The sequence below is a fragment of the Ursus maritimus genome, unplaced genomic scaffold, assembly GCF_017311325.1.
Source record: "Ursus maritimus isolate PB19 unplaced genomic scaffold, ASM1731132v1 scaffold_16, whole genome shotgun sequence".
Classification (NCBI taxonomy): domain Eukaryota; kingdom Metazoa; phylum Chordata; class Mammalia; order Carnivora; family Ursidae; genus Ursus; species Ursus maritimus.
In genome coordinates, this window is record NW_024424008.1 from 56,171,479 (window position 1) to 56,191,507 (window position 20,029).

The following is a 20,029-nucleotide window of genomic DNA, read 5'->3' on the forward strand; positions in this document are numbered from 1 at the left end:
TAAAACATAGGTCACAAAAAGACCAGTACAGTGTTTAATAGCAGTTTTATTCATAATAGCTAAAAACTAGAAAAAGCCCAGGCCCATCAATAGGAGAATTAATAAGCAAACTTTGATATATTTATGTAGTGGGATACTATTCAGCAGCATAAAGGAATGGATTACTGGTAAATGCTGGCTTAAAAATAGCTTACACAAAGAAGTATATATGGCAGCTACATTTATGTGAAATTGTAGAACAGGTGAAACTAGTCTTCAGTGGAAAAAAAGCCAGAAGAGTGGTCGCCTTGAGGGTGATGGGGTGGGGATTGACGACTATTGTAAGGAATTTGAGGGATTTAGGAACTGAACAAGGAAAAAGATACCATTGGGCAAGGTTGCAGGAGAAAGGAAGTCACTCATGGCATGAGACTGTCTTGAGGTTTGTGGTCAAAGGACCACCATCCAAAAAGGGAGAAGGGCAAGGGAACTCCTGAGGTGAGGAAGAGTGAAGAGAGTGTCCCTGGATCTTACACATGGAGGGGATATAGCTCCGTAGCACAGCAGGGAATCTCTGGGTCGGAGAACTCTAATGGGCAGCAGTGACTTGGAGTCTATGATCACTAGGCTCTGTCTTACCAAGGCTAGCAGATATGGGTGTCATTATGTGACATATACAAAGCAGTCAAGCTACAAACGCTAAAAATCTGCTCGTTTGGGTGATTTTTAAAATAATCGGGTGGGTAAAAATGTAAGTTTGGTGCCAGTATACTTTTGAGCTGATGGTCTCAGCCTGCAGTGAAGAAATAAACAACCCAGAGGCCAATACATAGAAGCCATTTTCAGCTAAAATATAAAACTGAGAAGGGACAAGGGGAACATGATAATGTTCCTCACTTGATAAAATTTTAGACTACGCAGGTGAATACATTTGTTAAACATGATAATGTTCCTCACTTGATAAAATTTTAGACTAAAATTTTAGACGCAGGTGAATACATTTGTTAAAACTAAAAACTAAAACCTAAGATTTCTGCATTTCATTGTACACTCAGTTTTTAAAATTATAAGTAAATATTGAGCTTTAGTTAATGGTGTTGATGCCAAAGTATTTAAGGAGAAATTACTCCTGTATACAGTTTATACTGAAATGCCAAAAACGGAATGGATTATTAAATAGATAATAGGATATATAGTTGGATAGATACATGATAAAGCGAGGGCAGTAAAATGTTAATGGTAAAATCTAGGTTGGCATATATGTGTGTGTGTGTGTGTGTTTATTATAAAACTTACAACTTTGCTTTGTGTTTGAAAATTTTCATAATGACACGTAAAAGACCACTGTATAGAGAAAGACTGAAGGACCAATTAGGAAACTATGCCATTGCGTTAAAAAGATACAGAGAGCTTTATATTTCTTGACCAACTTGAAGCTATAATTTTATAGAACTTGATCCTATATTTAATCATTTGACTAAAGATCTGTGGTGTTTGATCTCTTACAGGGAAAGTCCTTCTGCCAGCGTGGATACTTGTACATTTCTCTCCTCATTTGTGTGCTCCAGTAGGACTCTGCTAATTGATGGCCGGGTAGAACTCAAAAGAGGCTTGCAGAGGCAGGAGCGGCATCTTTTCCTGTTCAATGATTTGTTTGTTGTGGCCAAAATCAAGTAAGTTTACTCCCAGTTATCATTATAAAATTGCATTCCCACTAACAAAAATAACCTTTCTATTCAGTGCTTACTGTAAAGAATGTCTGGCCTCTGTTGCCATAACTAATATCTAAAGTGAGTTTTATGGTTTGGTTTTATTTTTGCAAAAAAAATATAGTTTCAATTGTTTATTCATTCAATAAGTGTTCATTTGGGTCCCACTCTGTGCCATGTTCTGAATACATATAGGGGATACAGTACAGAATGTGTTGGGTATGGTCCCTGCTTTTTTGGCACTTTTATTCTAACATGTAGAAGAAATTACAGATTGTGATTTTTGCTATGAAGAAAATTGGGTACAGGGTGAAGTAAAATATAGGATATATGTTAGGTAGAAATAGTCGGGGGGGAAAAAATAATTGAAGTCTGAAAAGCAACCAGCCATTCAGATACTAGGAGGATGAGGATTCCAGGCAGAGGGAAGAGCAGATCCAAAGGTGGTGGGAAAAGCTTGGCCCTTCAAAGGAGCCGCAGGAAAGCCTCTGTAACTGGAGCATAATGAGCAGGAAGAGAATATGAATTGAGGTTGGAGAAATAGACAAGGACCAGGTTATCAGGACCTTGTCAGCAGTATTATCTATTCCCATCTAACGAATTACCCAAAAACCACCATTTATAACTACAAACATCTCATACTCAGGAACACTCATCTCACACTGAGAAATCTCATACTGAGGAATGGCTTTGCTGGTGGTTCTGGCTCACAGGTCCTCACGAGGTTGCAGTCAAGCTGTTGACTGGATTGTAATCTTCTTACAGCTTGACTGAAGCTGGCGAATCTGCCTCCCCGCTCACTCATGTGGACGCTGGCAGGCCTCGGTTCCTCCCTGGCTGTTGGCCAGACCCTGTAGTTCCTCTCCATGTGGGTGTCTCCACAGGGCTGCTCATAACATGGCATTGCTTCCTCCGAAGTGGAAGATCCAAGAGTATGAGATAGAGTGTAGGCAAGCAAGAAAACACCCCAAATAGAAGCCACAGTCCTTCGTAATCTCATTTTGGAGGTGGCATACCGTCATTGCTGACGTATGCTATTGGCCACATAGACCAAACTTAGTGCAGCATGGAAGACAACTATGCAAGGGTGTGAATATCAGGAAGCAAGGATCGTTAGGCACCATCTTGGAGGCCAGGTGTAACAAAGGCTGTGATAAGGAGTTGGGATTTTATTCAAAGGGATTTTAATTAGGGGAGTACTATAATGCAGTTCATATTTTAAGATCTTGTTTCTGGCTCTGATAATGGATTAGAGGGTAGGCATGAGTAGAGAAGCAAGGAGACTGGACAGGAGAATACGTATAGTAGTTCTGATGAAACACAATGAGGACTTTATCTGGGGAAGCGGCAGTTAGATGAGGGAGACACACATATTTGGAGTATACTTGAGAGGTAACCAAAAGAATTTACTTTCCACTCAATACTACATGCCCATGCATTTAACACTCCGCCTCGAACATGGTGGTTGCTATTTGCCCCATCCCCCACTTTCATTGTTCGTCAAACCCAATATAATCCAGTGCCATCAAAGAGATTTTTAGTCACTAGAGCATAGTAAATACTTTTTTCTGCTATCCTCACTCGCACACCTAAGTTATACCATGTCATAAGTAAGGCATGGGCACAGCTAAATTCTAATTTCGCAATGCAGGATATTTAGTATGAGTGGGGTTAATAACAGTAGAGACCTCACATTTATTTGGATCTTATTGTATGTTAGGTATTTTTCTGGAGAATTTAACCTGTATAACTGTTCTATTAGGCAGATATTATTTTCTCTTCTTACAGAAGAAATTGATACTCAGAGAAGTTAAGTGACTTCACCAAGATCCCAAAGGTAGTGATTAGTTGAGCCCACATTTGAACATAGGTCCATCTTACTTCAGAGTCTGCTGTCTCTGTTACTTACCCCTTTTCTTATGGATTTCATAGAAAATTCCTCCATAGAAAGTTTTTGTTTGCTTTTATAGCATTATAGTCTTTCTTATGCGATGAGTAAAAGGATCTAACTACTTATGTAAGAAACTGTATAGAATGCTTAGTGAACTATTGATATATTTTTTTTGAAAGTTAGAGGCAAAGATAAAAATAAGAAAATGGTTTCAGAATGTGTTGGGGTTTTTCCTTAGGGAACACTTAACATGAGATTTACCTTCTTAACAAATCTTTAAGTGTACAATCCAGTAGTGTTAACTAATACCACAGTGTTGTATGGCAGATCTCTAGTATGTATTCATCTGGCATGACTTTATGCTTTTATGCTTGTTAACTAGCAACTCCTCATTTTCTCCCTCCCCCAGCCCTTGGCAACCAACATTCCACTCTGATTCTATAAGTTTGACTGTTTTAGATACCTCAAATAAGTGGAATCACGCAGTGTTTGTTCTGTGACTGGTGTATTTTGTTAGCATAATGTCCTCCAGGTTAATCCTGGTTATGGCAGATTGAAGGATTTCCATCTTTTTTAAGGCTGAATAATATTCTGTTGTGTGTGTAGACCACATTTTCTTTATCTCATTCATTTGTCCGTGGACATTTAGGTTGTTTCCACACCTTGGCTATTGTAAATAGTTCTGCACTGAACATGAATGTTAGTATCTCTTCAAGATCCTGATTTCAGTTCTTTGATAAATACCCAGAAGTGGGACTTCTAGATCATATAATATTTCTTTTTTTAATTTTTTGAGAAACCTCCGTATTGTTTTCCATAGTGTGGCTGCACCATTTTACATTCCCACCAGCGGTGTACAAGGGCTCCAGTTTCTCCATGTCCTTAACAATATTTGTTGTCTTTTTGGTTTTGGTTTGTTTGCTTTGTTTTTTGGGTTCTTTTTTTTAATAACAGCCATTCTGACAGTGTGAGTCTCAAGTCTTAACAAAATTAGTAAGACTGAAATCTTACCACATATCTTTTCCAGCCACAGTGGAGTGAAACTCAAAATCAGGCAAAGCTTAAAACATGTTTTGAATATAGCTGATGCCTACAATGTAGGTTTGGAAGTAGATTTGATGTTATAAAGAATATATAGAAAGGAAATTCTTTCCCTCCAAGCCTTTGTACTAAGTCCATTTGAAGCGATATGCTATTGATAGAGGAACAAATCATTTTTTAATGTAGATTAGTTGCCATTTCCTTACTTAAAATGTACTAGGTGGGTTCTCTATGCTGGGTATAATGATAAGAGAATGACAGAGATCTTATTACATTTTCCTAACAATCCTCCAAGACAAGAGTTGTTTTAGATAATGAATACTGAGACTCAGGGGGGTTTGTCCAAGGTCATAAAATAGGAATGACTGAGCTGGGGTTTTAATCTAGGCCTTAGTTCCAGTGGCTGGCCCTTTGTGCTGTTCCCCCATTGTGCCCATTATGTGCCTAGTTTTGTGTTCAGCCTGTAGGTAGATAAGCAAACAACAAAAATTTATTTTAATAATCCATTTCCTGGACTTTAGGACCTTAGAGACTCTTTACTTGTAACATATATTCAGTTCTTATGTAGGAAAGTGTTTTCCTTCACCTTTTTTAGATGATGTTTTTTCCTGTCATTATTTCTTTTGTTTTCTTACCTGTTTTGTTTTCTTACCTGTCATTTGTTGTCCTGATTTTTGCTAATGTCTAAGTGGTTTTATGTAACCCATGTAGTGCTTTGCTGAAAAACCTTTTATATAAAGATAGTTTCTTTAGCACTAGAAAATTGCTGTTTTAAATATATGCCAAATCTTTGCCCATCATTTACTTGTAGAGCTGACTTTTTGACTTGCTCCCTTTCTCACATAAGATGTATGCCATTTATTTTCACATACTGCTTTTGAAAGAACTCTGTGTCTACTTAAATGTTTTTATGAATGACAAAATCTATTAACAGTTGATTTAATTCTGTTTTTATTTAAGAGAGTCAGTTCATGAAAGGTTATTTTAAGTACTTTCTACATTTTGGGGGGATATTAAAGTGTGAGTGATCTACGTTAATTTGGGGAGTAGGTGGGAATAATAAGCCCAAGACTCTTGAGATAAAGAGGACATATAGATTTGAAAAGGTAACCATTATTATTGAATACTGCCACCTTGCAAAAGTGTTGCCGAGAATTTATCATTATATGGTCATTCTGATAGATAACATTTGATACATTCACAGATCCTTAATAAGAACTTTATGTTTTTTTCCTGAAATAAACAGCAACCCAGAAGAACTAGTCCCTTGTAATACTAAACCTGTGTCTTCCCTGTCACTTCGATGGAGGATTGGGTTGTACCCTTGATCATTAATTTGTTGAAATGTGTGAGTGTTTAATCATGTACTTGGTGAACAAATTTACTACATTAAGTTCGATATTACTTCAGCTTATCTTCAGGCTCCATTTAGAAACTGCTTTCAGTCCGTAGGTTGATGGTATAGAAATAAATTCAAGTGGGATAACTGATTACCAGCTGCCCCATATTTATTTAGTGAAACTAAGTGGATTTTAGTGAGTGAAATAGTGCAAAGGGTTTTTAATTTTTTCCTTTTATTGGCTAAGATATTTTATTCACATTGTGCTGAATGTTGACAGTGTTTACCTAAAATTCTGTTGAGTTTATTGTCCTTCTTTTCCATACTTCATTAGAATAAATATTAGAACTGAATGGGACCTTTGTGACCACTTTTGATATTCAGTAGAAAGCTAAATGAAAAGCTATTTTTCCAATAGAATTATGGCTTTTCATTTTTTAACATAATGTTTAAAAACTTCAAAGTATTTAGAAAGAAGTTAATATTCTGTCAATAACTATTGGAATTTACTGAAAGGAAGTGACTATAGCGACTTTATACCTTCTTAAGCTTCCACTTTCTCATATTTTATTTCCTGAGCAAGTAAGGAAATAATGATGAGTTCTATTTATGTCAATAAGATGAAGAGAAAAAAAGTTCTGATTATTTACTCATTATCAGTAGAATTACCATCAGACACTTGTGGAATACACCATGTCCTCTACTCCAAACATACTTTGTAAAACATCTCCATCTTTGAATGGAGGGAAATCTCCCTAGAATCCTGTGTATTTCAACAGTTCACTGGGATTCCTTCCAGTATAGAGATTAGAACATAGGAAAATAAGGAAATAGATCTCTCATCTTAATAAACCTGTAGTAAGGGACTACATTGTGGAAATAAAGAATTACTTTTTGGGTTGTTATTTTGTGTTTTTTTCAGCCAGTTCACATTAGATTCATACTTTTAAATTTCTATTAAAATGGTCTAATACTACTGGAAGTTGAGTGTGAAACATGTGAAGAAACACACTGTGACACCAGGACTAAATATAAAATTTTACTTAATACTGGTTTTAAGTATTTTGAAGCTACTCCATTTATCTTTGTGGACATAAGTGTTTATGAGATTCCTCTCCACCTCCATAGTAAACAGTCTCATCAGAAAGCCTTGTAGGTAAGTACAGAGAGAGAAAAAAGTAAGACTGGGGGCGCCTGCCTGGCTCAGTCAAAAGAGTATCCAACTCTTGATCTCCAGGGTCCAGAATTCAAGCCCCACATTGAGTATAGGGATTACTCAAATAAATAAAACTTTAAAAAAAAAAAAAAGCTGAAAGGCGGAAAAATAGAAAAGCTGAAGGGAACTTCCATCCAGGTGCTTTATAAGACCAACAATATCCAGGGCTTTTTATAGATACATAGTAGTTAAGAGCATTAAATAAGTTCAGAAGTCAACACTGCTCAAGTTCAGATTCTAGCTGTGCTAGTTAAGCTGTTTGACTTTTGGCAAGTTACTTAGCTAAATCTCTCCATGGCTCCATTTCTTTATCTATAAAGTGAGAATTAAACTAAATAACATGTATAAAGTGTTTACCAGAATGGCTGACAGCCACTTGGAAAGTTCCCAGTAAATATTAGCCAATAGAAGGAAGTGATTGTTTACATGTTTAGATTAACTTCTTATATCAGGAGGTGGATAATCTTGACAATTTACTGATCTAGGGAAAGAATTATTGCAATGACTTTTTTCCAGGGCAATAAATGTGAAAAGTTCCCACCTGGTACCTGAAGTGTCTGATATAGAGAGAAGCCTGCATCAGGAAACACAAACTGTAAAAAGAGAAATGGGAACATGCCTTACTTTCCAAAAGATTTGTCGTTTCAGTTTTATATTACCTAAATAGTCACTATCAAAAAATAAGATTTTTAACAAGAAAATAAAAAGAAATAATTTTATCTTCAATTGAGTCTGTTTCATTTTTAAAAATCTAAAGATTTGTAGCAACAGAATGAAAAATATTGAAATGAAACATAGACATTATGCCACAAAGCTCTTTCCTATTACACTTACATGAAATGTGCCCTATAGGAAGTATAAATGAAGCTTTGAATCGAGACTATCGTTCATGCGTAGTTCCTGTAAGATCCTTTTTCATTTTATAAATCCTACTGAACAGTTCTGGCTTTAAATAGTCCATGAAGGAGTCTTAGGAATACTGCCATTTGAAGTATCTTTGATTTCATGTTAGCTTTTTCTGTTTCCACAAATGGTTCTGAATGGTAGGAAGTATGCAAGTTTCCCTGGGCATTCTCTTTAGCTTTCCTGGTGCCTTCTAACTCACTAACTCTCGGGCCCATTATGAGCATTAAATCTGTGAATTTAGGTCAAGAGATAATCATGGTTTCAATATCAGGTTCTAAGGGAGATTAGGTAGAAATTGCCAAAAAAGCAATTTCATTGCCAACTTAAAGTAAATCACCTTCTTGGCCTTTGGAGATAAATATTAAGTGTGTTAACTCCACTTAGGTATAGTACTTCCTACTTCTTTTTTTCCCCCCCCAGTTTCGGTTAGGGTCTGTTTTAGGCTATAGTTTTTAAATTTTAGTCAGAATATAAGGGAAAATGATATGAATGGAAATTTAAACTTCGCTTGTAAAGACTAGAAAATATTATAATCATTCAGTTGGAAATACATTGAAAATTCCTCTAATTAATTCCAGATAATATTTTTAAGTACATCTATCTCTCCTAAAGTGAAAATTTTATAAACATTTTCATAAATAGTGTGTACTTTTATCTTTTGTTCAGCCACTCAAATTTTTTTGTAAGCAAATTATAAATAATAAGCGCATTTTTTAGAATAGCAGTAAATTTAAAACCAGATTTTTGATCCAAATGCAATGCTCAACATAGAAAAATAAAGTAGGCAGTTCATGGCCATTTGCTGCCCATAAACACAAGCATGAGGACTAATACACCAAATGTTTCAAAGGCCGTTTCAGACCAAAGGTAACCAACCAGCTCACAGTTTCCTATGGTATGCACTGAAGTTACAAACAATGAATAAGACATTCTTTGCCTATGATTATTGAAAACTGTCATCTTATCACATGTACAGAAGCTCTCATAAAATTTAAGAAACAAAATAACAAGAAGTCTTGTCTGGTTTTTATCTTTCTAGATATAACAACAACTTTAAGATAAAAAATAAGATAAAATTAAGTGACATGTGGACAGCAAGTTGTGTGGATGAAGTGGGAGAAGGCAACACCAATGCCTTGAAATCCTTTGTGTTGGGCTGGCCCACAGTGAACTTTGTGGCCACTTTCAGGTAAGAACCATAGCTTCTCCTGTATTGACATATTCAATAAACTCAACTAGGTAATTTCTAGGATGGAAAGAAAAGTGTTAATCAAATTTTGTTCTGATTTTTTTAAGGAAAATATTTTATTCTGATTGAGTTATTCTGAAGTCAGTAACATCTTTTGACATACCCTGAATAAAGACACTTGTAGGCCTTATTTCTCCCCAAGAGCTTCTTATTAAAGTCTGGAGAGTGCTGGTAAATATTGAGAACCTTGGAGTTGTTTATCTTGGTTTGACCAGTAATTTTTAAAGGGGCTCTACTGAAGCACCTAGGGCCTGTGGAAGAGGAAGCAGTGGTCAGAGTTCTGGGGCCACCACACTCCAGCCTCCCCTTCCCTGGTGTTCAGATACTGTTTTACATAGTGAGCTTTCAAATTGGTCTTTTCAACCCTCTGAAATAGAATTTTACTGAAAAATTTTATAAAACAGTCCAATTAAGTTTGAATAACTGTTTTATACTCCCAAATTTTCTTTTTTTAAGATTTTTTCTTTATTTGAGAGAGAGAGCAAGTGGAGGGGGTAGCAGAGAGAGAGAGAGAGAGACTCCCAAGCAGACTCCCTGCTGAGCGTAGACACCCCCCCCCCAGTGTGGGGCTCCATCCTACGACCCTGAGGTCATGACCTGAGCCGAAATCAAGAGTCAGACACTTAACCAACGGAGCCACCGAGGTGCCCCTATACTCCCAAATTTTCTAAAGAAATAGTTTTTAATTATAGAAATAAAGTTAATGCCATAAAATAATGGGGTGCCTGAACTGAACATCAGGTTCTGATTTGGCATGGAGATGTGACCATCAAAAGCAAATTTATGCCTCAGGAAGTGAAAGTTAGTTTCCTAAGACTCACCCCTTGACTGGGATACAGTTGGAGAATATATAAACAGAGATTCTCTGTACTCTTATCCTGAACATGCTAAATTGGCACTTCTCAAGTCAGGGTGAGCATATCAAAATTCACACTTGTGATTTTGAACAGCTGCACGCTCAAGTCCAGTGTTTGTTTTACACTTAAAGAGTTAGAGTTCACATGCACATGATTTTCTTTCAGTTTCTTCCCTCCCCACTACCACCAGACACCTCAGGCATCATTCTAAAGCCAGATAACTAAAATTTTCCAAGTTGTTAATCTTCTAATAAAAACAGGCATGTCATTAAATTCTATTATGCATTATTGGCCTACTACAAGATTTTAAGAACTTACTTGGAAGAAATATATGTTTGTATCATTCTCTGCATATCTTGTTTTCCATGACATATTTCTCTAGATATTATCATTTTCTGTTGCATGACCTCCTTGGAGTTATAGGTAAAAGGAAGTAATACCTAGTAAGGGGCAAAACTACATTATGTCTTTTTTTTTTTTTTTTAAGAGGGAGAATGGCAGGAGGGGCAGTGTGGAGAGGGAAAGAGAGAATCCTCAAGCAGACTCCCCATTGAGTGTGGAGCCTGATGCAGGGCTCGATCTCACAACCCTGAGATCATGACATGAGCTGAAATCAGGAGTCAGATGCTTAACCACCTGAGCCACTGGAGGTGGCCCATACATGATGTCTTTAATTCAAACGTTTCCATGAAACTTGTTTTAAGAAGTGAAAATGTGGAAACAAGTTTTACACACATTGTATTCTTCAAGAAGTTTAGTACTTTAACCAAATGATTAAGGTTAATTAACATCACTTATGATGCCATGTAGCCTTTGATAGAATGTGATGAGAAGAGCAATTCACCTTTGTGTTATTCCACCTCAAAACCCATAGCCCCAGTACAAACATGAGAGAAACTTCAAACAAGCCAAACTGAGGAATATTCTATTGGTTAAACTGACCAGCACTTCTCCAGATTATCACGGTTAAAAAAAACAGAAAACAAAATAGGAAAAGACATAGAAACTGTCCTAGAACAGTCACTAAGGAGACATGACAAAAAAATGCAATCTGTTATCCTGGGTTGGGTCCTAGAACAGAAAAAGGACATTAATAGAAAAACTGGCAAAATCTGAAGAGTCACAAACGTGGTTAATAGTAACGTACCAATATTGGTTTCTTAGTTTGACAAGTGTGCCATTGTAAGAGGATAACTTTAGGAAACTGAAAAGTCAAAGGTATCCAAGGACTCCCTGTATATCTTAGCAACTTTCCTGAAAGTCTAAACTTATTTCAAAATTAAAAGATTTTTTTAAGAAAAAAAGCTGTTGAAGAGTTCTGGCCCTGGTATGGCAGAGTGAGGTCTTAACAGACTGACCACCCTACAGATAACAACTGTAAACTCTGAGCAAAATACAAACAACAACCACCACCACCTAAAGGTTCTCCAAAGTGAACACGAGTTGGCAGATTTTGGAGAGGAATTGAAACTTGGAAGGAGGCACCAGCATGGGGTGAGTTTCCTGTGTTTAAGGCATTGGCCCGAGGGCAGGCTACAGTCATATCATGGTGCAGGGCAACTAAACCAACAGAAACCCCCAGTCTTTCTGGCCAAACAACCAGAGAACAGAATCTGAGTCAGCCACAGCTACAAGAAAGTGAGGGAGGAAATCTCAAAAAGGAGAGTATCAAAGGAGGGAAACCCCAGATTTGGTATACAGATTCTACCCGAGTGTCTGACTGATTGCTGACATGCATGGAGCAGACTCAAAGCAACTTGACTAAGGCTAAAAGAATTGTACCAAGGTGCTGTTGAGTCTAATCAAGGTAGTTCTGTTGATGACAAAAACATCAACACTGCAAATATAACAGCACTCAGTCTCCAAAACAAAATATTCATTATGTCCAGAATACAATCTAAAATTTCTTCACATACAAAGAACCAGAAAAGATAATCAATAGAGGCCAATCCTGAAATGATCCATTTTGGAATTACCAGAAAAGAACTTTAAACCAACTTTTATAATTATGCTCACTAGGTAAAAGGAAAAGCCAGCTGAAATGAATGAAAAGATTTCTCAGCAGAGAAGTAGAAAATATAAAAAAGAGCCAAATGAAAATTTTAGAACTGAAAACTACAATATCTTAAATTTTATATATGTATCCCCTATGTAGCCTTAGTTGCAGAATAGAAATGAAAGAGGAAAGAGTCAGTGAATTTGAAGATACATCAATACAAATTGTCCATTCTGAAGAATAGAGAAAACAGACATTTTTTTAAAATTTATATACTTTTCTATTTATTTGAGAGAAAGAGAGACAGAGGAGGAGAGAGAGAGAGAGATAATCTTAAGCAGGTTCTACACCCAGCATGGAGCGAATGCAGGGCTTGATCTCACGACCCTGAGACCTGGGCCAAAATTAAGGGTCAGATGCTTAACTGACTAAGCCACCCAGGCACCCCTAAAACAGACATTTTTTAATTTAAAATGCATCGGAGATTTGTTAGAAAATACCAAAAGATACAATGTACATGTAACTGGAACTCCAGAAGAGGAGAGAGAGGGAATAGGACAGAATATTTGAAGAAATAATAGTTTAGAAATCTCCCAAGCCTAGTGAAAGATACAAATGTACAGATTTAGTAAGCTCAGTGAACCCCAAACAGGAATATGAAGAATATTTCATCTAGTCATGTTATAGACGAACTGCTATAAACCAAAGATGAGAGCAAATCTTCTAAGCAGCCAGAGAAAAACAACACATTATATATAGGGGAACAATAATGTGCCTCACTGGCTTTTTCATCAGAAACTATGGCAATTTCAGAAGACTGGAATGGCATCTTTAAAGTGTTGAAAGAAAAAACTTTCAACCTAGAAAACTATATCCAACAAAAATATCCTTCAAAAATGAAAGCGAGATAAAGATTTTTTTTAACTCTAAGAATTTATTCCAGCAGAACTTTGCTAAAAAAAAACAAAACAAAAAACACACAGACAGAAGTTTTTCAACCTGAAGCGAAATTATATCAGAGGGAAGCTTGAACCTTAAGGAATGGTTGAAGAACATCAGAAATGGTATATATCCATCAATATTAAGAAAAATCTAGGTCATGATCAGTTTAAAATGCCATCAGACTAGCAGCTCAAGAAGCGGGTTCTCCTTGCCAGTCACTGTAATATCTATAAAGAAACCAAGAATGTAAAGACTAATAGCTTTGAAATCTGAGACTGACAACTGCCAGAATCAGTGAGGAATTCCCAATTGTGTCAAGTTAGAGGAAGAGCAAATAATAAATATGAACTTTTCGTGCTTTCCCTTCGGCCATGCAGTAGATCATCACATCTCAACAATGGCCAGAAGGAGCTCTTGTACCCTGATTCTCAAACCTATATCTGCCTGAAGAGCAGGCACTGAACCTTGATGTTACAGATAACAGCACAGTAAAATGAGAGCATTGTTCAAATATGCAGGAAGTACCGAAATCTGACAAGGACCTGTCTATAAGAGGACTCAGAACAATGATATTTTAACTTAAGTACCTAGTATGAATCTTTGTCTACAAACTCAGGAAGGCAAGAAAAGCCTGTTTATTTATAGATCGAATGAAAACCCACCTTGAGCCTCCATTGTGCCAGCAGATTTCTGTGATGTCTTCCAAACAGGTGAAAGATTCTGACCTTTAGCCTGTTGTGGTCACATCTTTTTCTGTGTCCTTTAGGTTCTGAGATACTCTCTGATTCCTGCCCTATGTGGGGTGCAGGTATTGTTGCTGATATAAAAACTCAGGAACAGGCCTCCCTGGTTGCTGCTTACAGTCATTTCCTGTGGGGTCTTTCTCTTTCCTGAGGCATCTCAGCCGAGTAACATATGGTTCCCTGTTCACTCTCAGCGGTAACAGACTCCATCCCCTCCCAAATTTGAGGGTCTCTTTCCAACCTGCCTTGCCTTTTCTCTTTCTCTAAGATATCCTGCTTTGTCCTCTTCCTGCTCTTACCAGATAAGCTTAGGTATTGATAAAACTCTGAGATCACCTTGATTTTGCAGTACTTTTGTTTTTAGTTTGGTAAAAAGGCCTTAAGAATCACTAAAGAGAAGTTCTGGATTCTTCTTGCACAGAGTAGGAGAAAGGGGAGAACACAAGAAGACTACATAAATCGATCTCAATGAGTTAGCCTGACACACTTCATAAATTGTTTATTTTTGAAGTACCACGTGCTGTATATTCAAACAATGGAACACTGTACAGCAATGAGAATGAACAATCTAAAACCACATGCAGTAATATAGATAAGTCTCATAAACGTAGTGTTGAATGAAAGAAGGCAGACACAGAATTGTACATACTATCTGGTTACATTTATAATAAAGAAAATGTAACTCTACTGTTCTGTTAGAAGTCAGAATAGTGGGAACTCGTGCCTGAAAAGGAGCATAAGCAGTCCTCCCGAGGTGATCTTCTATTTCATAATATGAGTTGTAGTCATGCGGGTGTGTTCAGTTTGTGGAAAATGTTCAAGCTGTGCACTTAAGCGTTACACAGTTTTTTCTGTGTATCTTCCATGTCAATAAAGAGTTAAAAAAATACTAAGTGTTTTAAAGGGGCAATTTTCTTTAGCTGCTTTGAAAAAGGTTCACAGGTTCAAAGAAAACTCACCTATTTTTCAACACAGTTTTTTCCTAAATAAATCCAAGATTTGACACAAATGAACCTAGAAAATTTTCTGTTTAGGAAGGGTGAATACATTAAGAGTTTGTAAGGAGCTATGGGAGATGAAAATTGGATGGTTGGTAAAAGAGATATAGTGTACTTTCTGATGCCCAATCCTGGGAGTTGTGTATGGAGAGAATTGCTAAGCAACAGACTTAGAAACAAATTACAAATACTTGTTGAGTGTATTTTTCTGGAACAAGAAAATAACAAGGGTTTCCAACTTTGTTAAGATTAGAAATATGGTTCAAAAGCTAGTAACAAGACCATCCGTAGAGAAATAAGCGCTGAATTATTTTCAAGTTTAAGAATTAAATGTAGCAGTAACTTCAGAAAAATTATTAAGAGTGATTTAGTTGTAAATGAGCTGATCTTAGAAGATTGTAGTAATTAAGAATAGGTTTTCTATGAACTAATTAACTAAATTAAAATCCTGCTATATGTAGAAACAGTTCTTTTCCCGACAGAAAACTGGTTTCTGGGCCAAGATATTTCCATCAATATGCCAAATTTCTCTTTAATCTCAAATTGAGCATACTTTCTGTTTGTATGGCATTTAAAGCTACAAAAACACTCTGAGACAATTAGCCCAGTTTTACAGATGTGGAAACAAGCTTGGAGATGTGAAGTGATTCACTCATGATCAGATAGCTTGCATATGTTTTTGAAAACCAGGTGTTTAGATTCCGGATCAAATACTCGTTCCACCGTAAGAGTTATGCTTGTAAAAGAGCCATAAAGTAAGAAAACGGCCCTGTCTTGGATCGATTCAGGAGGTTTTAATAGAACTCTACTTGACCGCATAGTGTTTCCTGATGGGGATTTTCTACCTGCAGATTCTTCAGAGCGCCGTTATGCCAGAGTTGCCGTACTGGGCAGCTCCCTCAGTATCAGGCTGTGGATATTTTGTCTGGATTGACGGTCTCAGATATGTTAGCATAAATGTGTAATGTGTTTAATTTTTCTCTCCTATTTTCTTTGATTGCAGTTCTCCAGAACAAAAGGACAAATGGCTCTCTCTCCTTCAGAGGTATTTTTTTCAGTATAACATATTCTTAATCTTCACCCTGTAGTTAAAAGAATTAAATTCTTCTATGCAAAGATGTGCCCCAAACTATTCCCCTTTTCCTTAGCAGAAATTACTCATATATCCTCAAAATAAACTATTGTTTGAACTGTACACTAGCTACTACTTCCTGAAAACAGTGTTCTCTTCATTACATGTATACCTTACTTTCTAGGAAGGAGAACACTGAGGTCTGGTTAGATAATTCTAGACAGAAATGAGTCAATAATCTCTCCCATTTCCACATCTCCAACCTACCATTTGGAGCAAATGGTTTCCTCAGAGCATCTATTAAGTTTCCATATATGGGAGGTTTTCTGCCAAGCACCTCAAAAATTGATTATTATCCTCACCTTTGAGCATACAGGGTAAATGGTCAATTTAGGTTTCTCTCTTATTTCCACAACCCTTCCCTCCTTCCTCCCCTTACTACCTTCCTAAGGGAAGACTTACACTCTACCAGAGAGCTAAATGAGAAGTCAAAGCCCACTGTCTTGGTTTGGTGTAGTCAAGTATGACATATGCTCCTGCACTTCTCCGTAAGACCTGGGCCTGTCCAGGGAAGGTAGGAAAGCTTGGAAGATAAAACACCACCCTGAGGTGCCTAAACCTGACTGCGCTTCTCCAACCTCACTTGAAATAGATCTCCCATTCGTTTCCATGCCCATACCTAATGTCCTGAGAATTTTTTTTAGTTCTCTTCCAACCCATAGTGTAATCAGACTTTGCTGAGTCTTTCCATCTGTCTTTTAAAACATAGCATATAAGTATATTGAAAATATTAGCAAAATAGATTGATTTTAAAATAAGCCATTAGTGAAATCCATCTGACTCGGTGCTGTTTTGGGTTGTTGTTGCATTTGATTAGATACATCAATCTAGAGAAAGAGAAGGACTACCCGAAGAGCATTCCCCTCAAAATCTTCGCCAAGGACATTGGGAATTGTGCCTATGTAAGTGTTTCTAAGCCAGAAAATTAAATTCCAAGTCCCTGCATAAAGCAGAGCACCATGGATGAAAAGAGACAGGCAGGCAGGCAGACAGACAGACTGTGGATGTGCTGTGGAAGGCAGGCATTTAGAAATACCGTTGTGGGAAAATGCATTTTCCTGGGTCTATGTATGTCTTTGTATATGTGAAAAGTAAATCCTAGAGAAAATGAAGCAAGAGAAATTCACATTAACTACAGTATTTCATATTTACACTTGGAAAGAATACTGCTTGTCAGATGTCTCTTTCCTCCCTCTGGCATTAATGTTTCTCTGGATCCTTTCAATAGCAGCTGCAGAGGCTTGTAGTAAAGCCATTTTCACAAGGATAGATTTCCTATTAGTATTAAGCAATCTTTTCCAACTTGTCACTTCTTAAGTAGAAGGTGGTTTTAGATAGTTCTTCATTCTCTGAATTTTTAGGGTTTGAATCCCTTGGGTTAGTAAATGGATGAGCTAGGAGAGATGACATTTTTAAGGGACAGCATGTTTCTACCTCACAGTTTTTATCATATTGGTCAAATAAAAATTAAGCCTATTTAGCCCTAGTTATTAAGTAAAATTTGATGACAGCAAATATAGAATAAATGCCAAAATGTTATCAATGATGAACAAAATGGAAACTTATGGATATTTTTATGATACTACGCATTGCCATACCTCACAACAGCTCTGGATCACACTGGAAAAAGATCTAGTACAAAACAGTTACGTTTTGGCCAAAAGCAAAGTTATGCAAATGTTCTGGCATCAGTGCCAGATGTCACTGCTTGAGGGAAATACTCAAATTTTTATGGTGTGAAACTGCAGAGATCTGTAGCAAAGCAGCAAAAAACAAACAAACAAAAACCCACCTCTGTTTTTCTGCCAGCTCTGATTCAGTTGTTGTGGCGGTTGGTTATAATTAGCATTTTCATGGAAAATCCCTTGAATTTTTTAAAACATTTTCATTGTATGGAAAGTGTGTGCTTGAGGAAGGACCAGAGTTCATTCTCTTTGGAAGAGAAGACAAGGGATATGGTCAGGTTGGGTGCTCCGTTTTTATCACAAGTACCCTGGTTAACTCAAAGATGATGCAACACACTGTGCTTGGCTCTCTGACGTTGCATCGTGACAAGAGCCTCCTTTCAGGGAGCCCTGCTTCCAGAAAGATTGATTCCCCCCAAAATAGGAAAGTATGTATGGAAAGCATTCTTTATCCTTGGCCTTTAGTTATACACAGCCTGTCAGTGAATTCTGCTAACGTGGAAAAAAAGCCACATTCTCATTTTTGTCTGTTTATTTTATTTGTTTACTAGCCAAAGAGGACTATCTGCTGAAATTCAGTTTTGTCTGCCAGAAAGGCATGCAAGGAAAAACACACACCTATAATTACTGTTTTGAATGAATGTGTCTAATATTAAGAAAAATCATTATCTTAGAAATCAGGTACATTAGGAGATACTATTAGTATTACAGGAAAGATTCTTCATCTTACAAAAGGCTTCATAAGAGAATTTCTTTAAAATTTAATTTAAGGATATGTTTTCAGACTTAAAAAAAAAAAGCAGTTGTTTTTCATAAAACTATATCTCAAGTTAAAGCCCAGTGTATAAGACATCTGTGCCACTCTGGTAGAAGACAGACACTGGGGTGGGTGCTCTAAGCCCTGCCTTTTGGCTTCTGAGAGACTTTTGCGTAATCTTTGGAGCACAAGAAGCACAATTTGAAATCAATTAGCAAACAACTTTAAGAGGCAATTTGTCATGTCAAATAATCAGCTCACAGAGGTAAAAAAATACTATAATGGAAAGATAAGTGGTGAATTGTCAGTGGATTTCACTTAGCATTATTCTTTTTCATTTTTGTTTTTATATCATTTTGGTTTTACCTATACTACTTATTTATACCATTTAAGCCCTATAAGGGACACAGCCCTAACTGCTGATTCATCTGATAATTATAATATGTAAAACCTATGTGCATAGTAAATATTTTTTTGAGCATAACATTGCCTTACATTTCAATGTCTTAGAATTCAGTGAACTCTATATAGATATCTCAAAATCTTGTTAATCTCTTTTCTGTTTATAGCAAAATATTTTTAAGCAGTAATTTCTAAATGTAGTTTAGCACAGATATATCAGAGATCACCTCTTCAGTAGCAGAGTTGGCAACAGAATTGAGCTTTCTAAAATTCTGTCCTGTTTGCCAGACTCATGGTTTTAAGGTGTCTGCAGATTTCAACACTGAAAATCTCAGTAGCCACAGGGTTCGGCATAGTGCTCAATAATAGTGGTTTTTAAAAATTCAAAACTTTAAATGTCTTTTTGTAGCCAGTTTTTATTCTGATTTTACCTCAACTTCTTAACATGAAAGTAAATGACTGTGAAACCCACGCTGTGAAAACAGTACTCAGGAAGAAGGAGAACTTCCTCTCCCTTTTTTCTCACACTTTGCATTACGGAAATACAGTTACGGAGATGATTCAGTGCACCAACTGCACTAGGTTTTTGTCGGGGATGGGGATCGGAAGGGTAGTCCATGTACTCTCTCTCAGATGTAGTTAATCTTTTTCTTTCTTGCTGAAGGTCTTATATTTTGTGAGCTACATATTCTTTATATTAAGAGAAATAGATGTTTTATCAAAAGGCATAAGATGTAATGGAATGAAAGTAAATTATTGTCAAGCGTTTGTTGTTCTACTTAAGTCATATGCTTTATGCTGTTAATACTTGAAATCAAAATTTGCCTTTGGGTAATCATCTCATAATAGTTATTTACTCACCTGATTTAATACCCTTTATGTATAACTATATTTCTTATTTCTTTTTTTTCTGCAGTCGAAAACTATAACAGTAACAAATTCAGATACAGCAAATGAAGTTATCAACATGTCACTACCAATGCTAGGGATAACTGTAAGTTACTCTACTAGATAGTCTTCATTAAAAACAAACTTTGATACTTTAGAGCCATATATATGTTATCCCTCTCATCATAAGACACCTGATTACTAGCGACACCAAATTCATGTTTTATTCCCAAAAATGGAGAAAATAAGGACAGTAAAGCTTTAGTATTAGACACTACTCTTCGACTGACATTGTAAGA

The 20,029-nt window shown here is 36.5% G+C and overlaps 1 protein-coding gene across 1 annotated transcript in view; it reads left to right on the forward strand.

The window, feature by feature from the left end:
- ARHGAP20 (Rho GTPase activating protein 20) overlaps positions 1 to 20,029 on the forward strand; it is a 127,095-nt gene that overhangs the window by 73,697 nt on the left and 33,369 nt on the right. Inside the window, exons 3-7 of the mRNA XM_040631242.1 lie at positions 1,488 to 1,652; positions 9,121 to 9,270; positions 15,870 to 15,911; positions 16,816 to 16,900; positions 19,759 to 19,836. Coding sequence (XP_040487176.1) covers positions 1,488 to 1,652; positions 9,121 to 9,270; positions 15,870 to 15,911; positions 16,816 to 16,900; positions 19,759 to 19,836 — 520 coding nt within the window. The remainder of the gene's footprint in view (positions 1 to 1,487; positions 1,653 to 9,120; positions 9,271 to 15,869; positions 15,912 to 16,815; positions 16,901 to 19,758; positions 19,837 to 20,029) is intronic.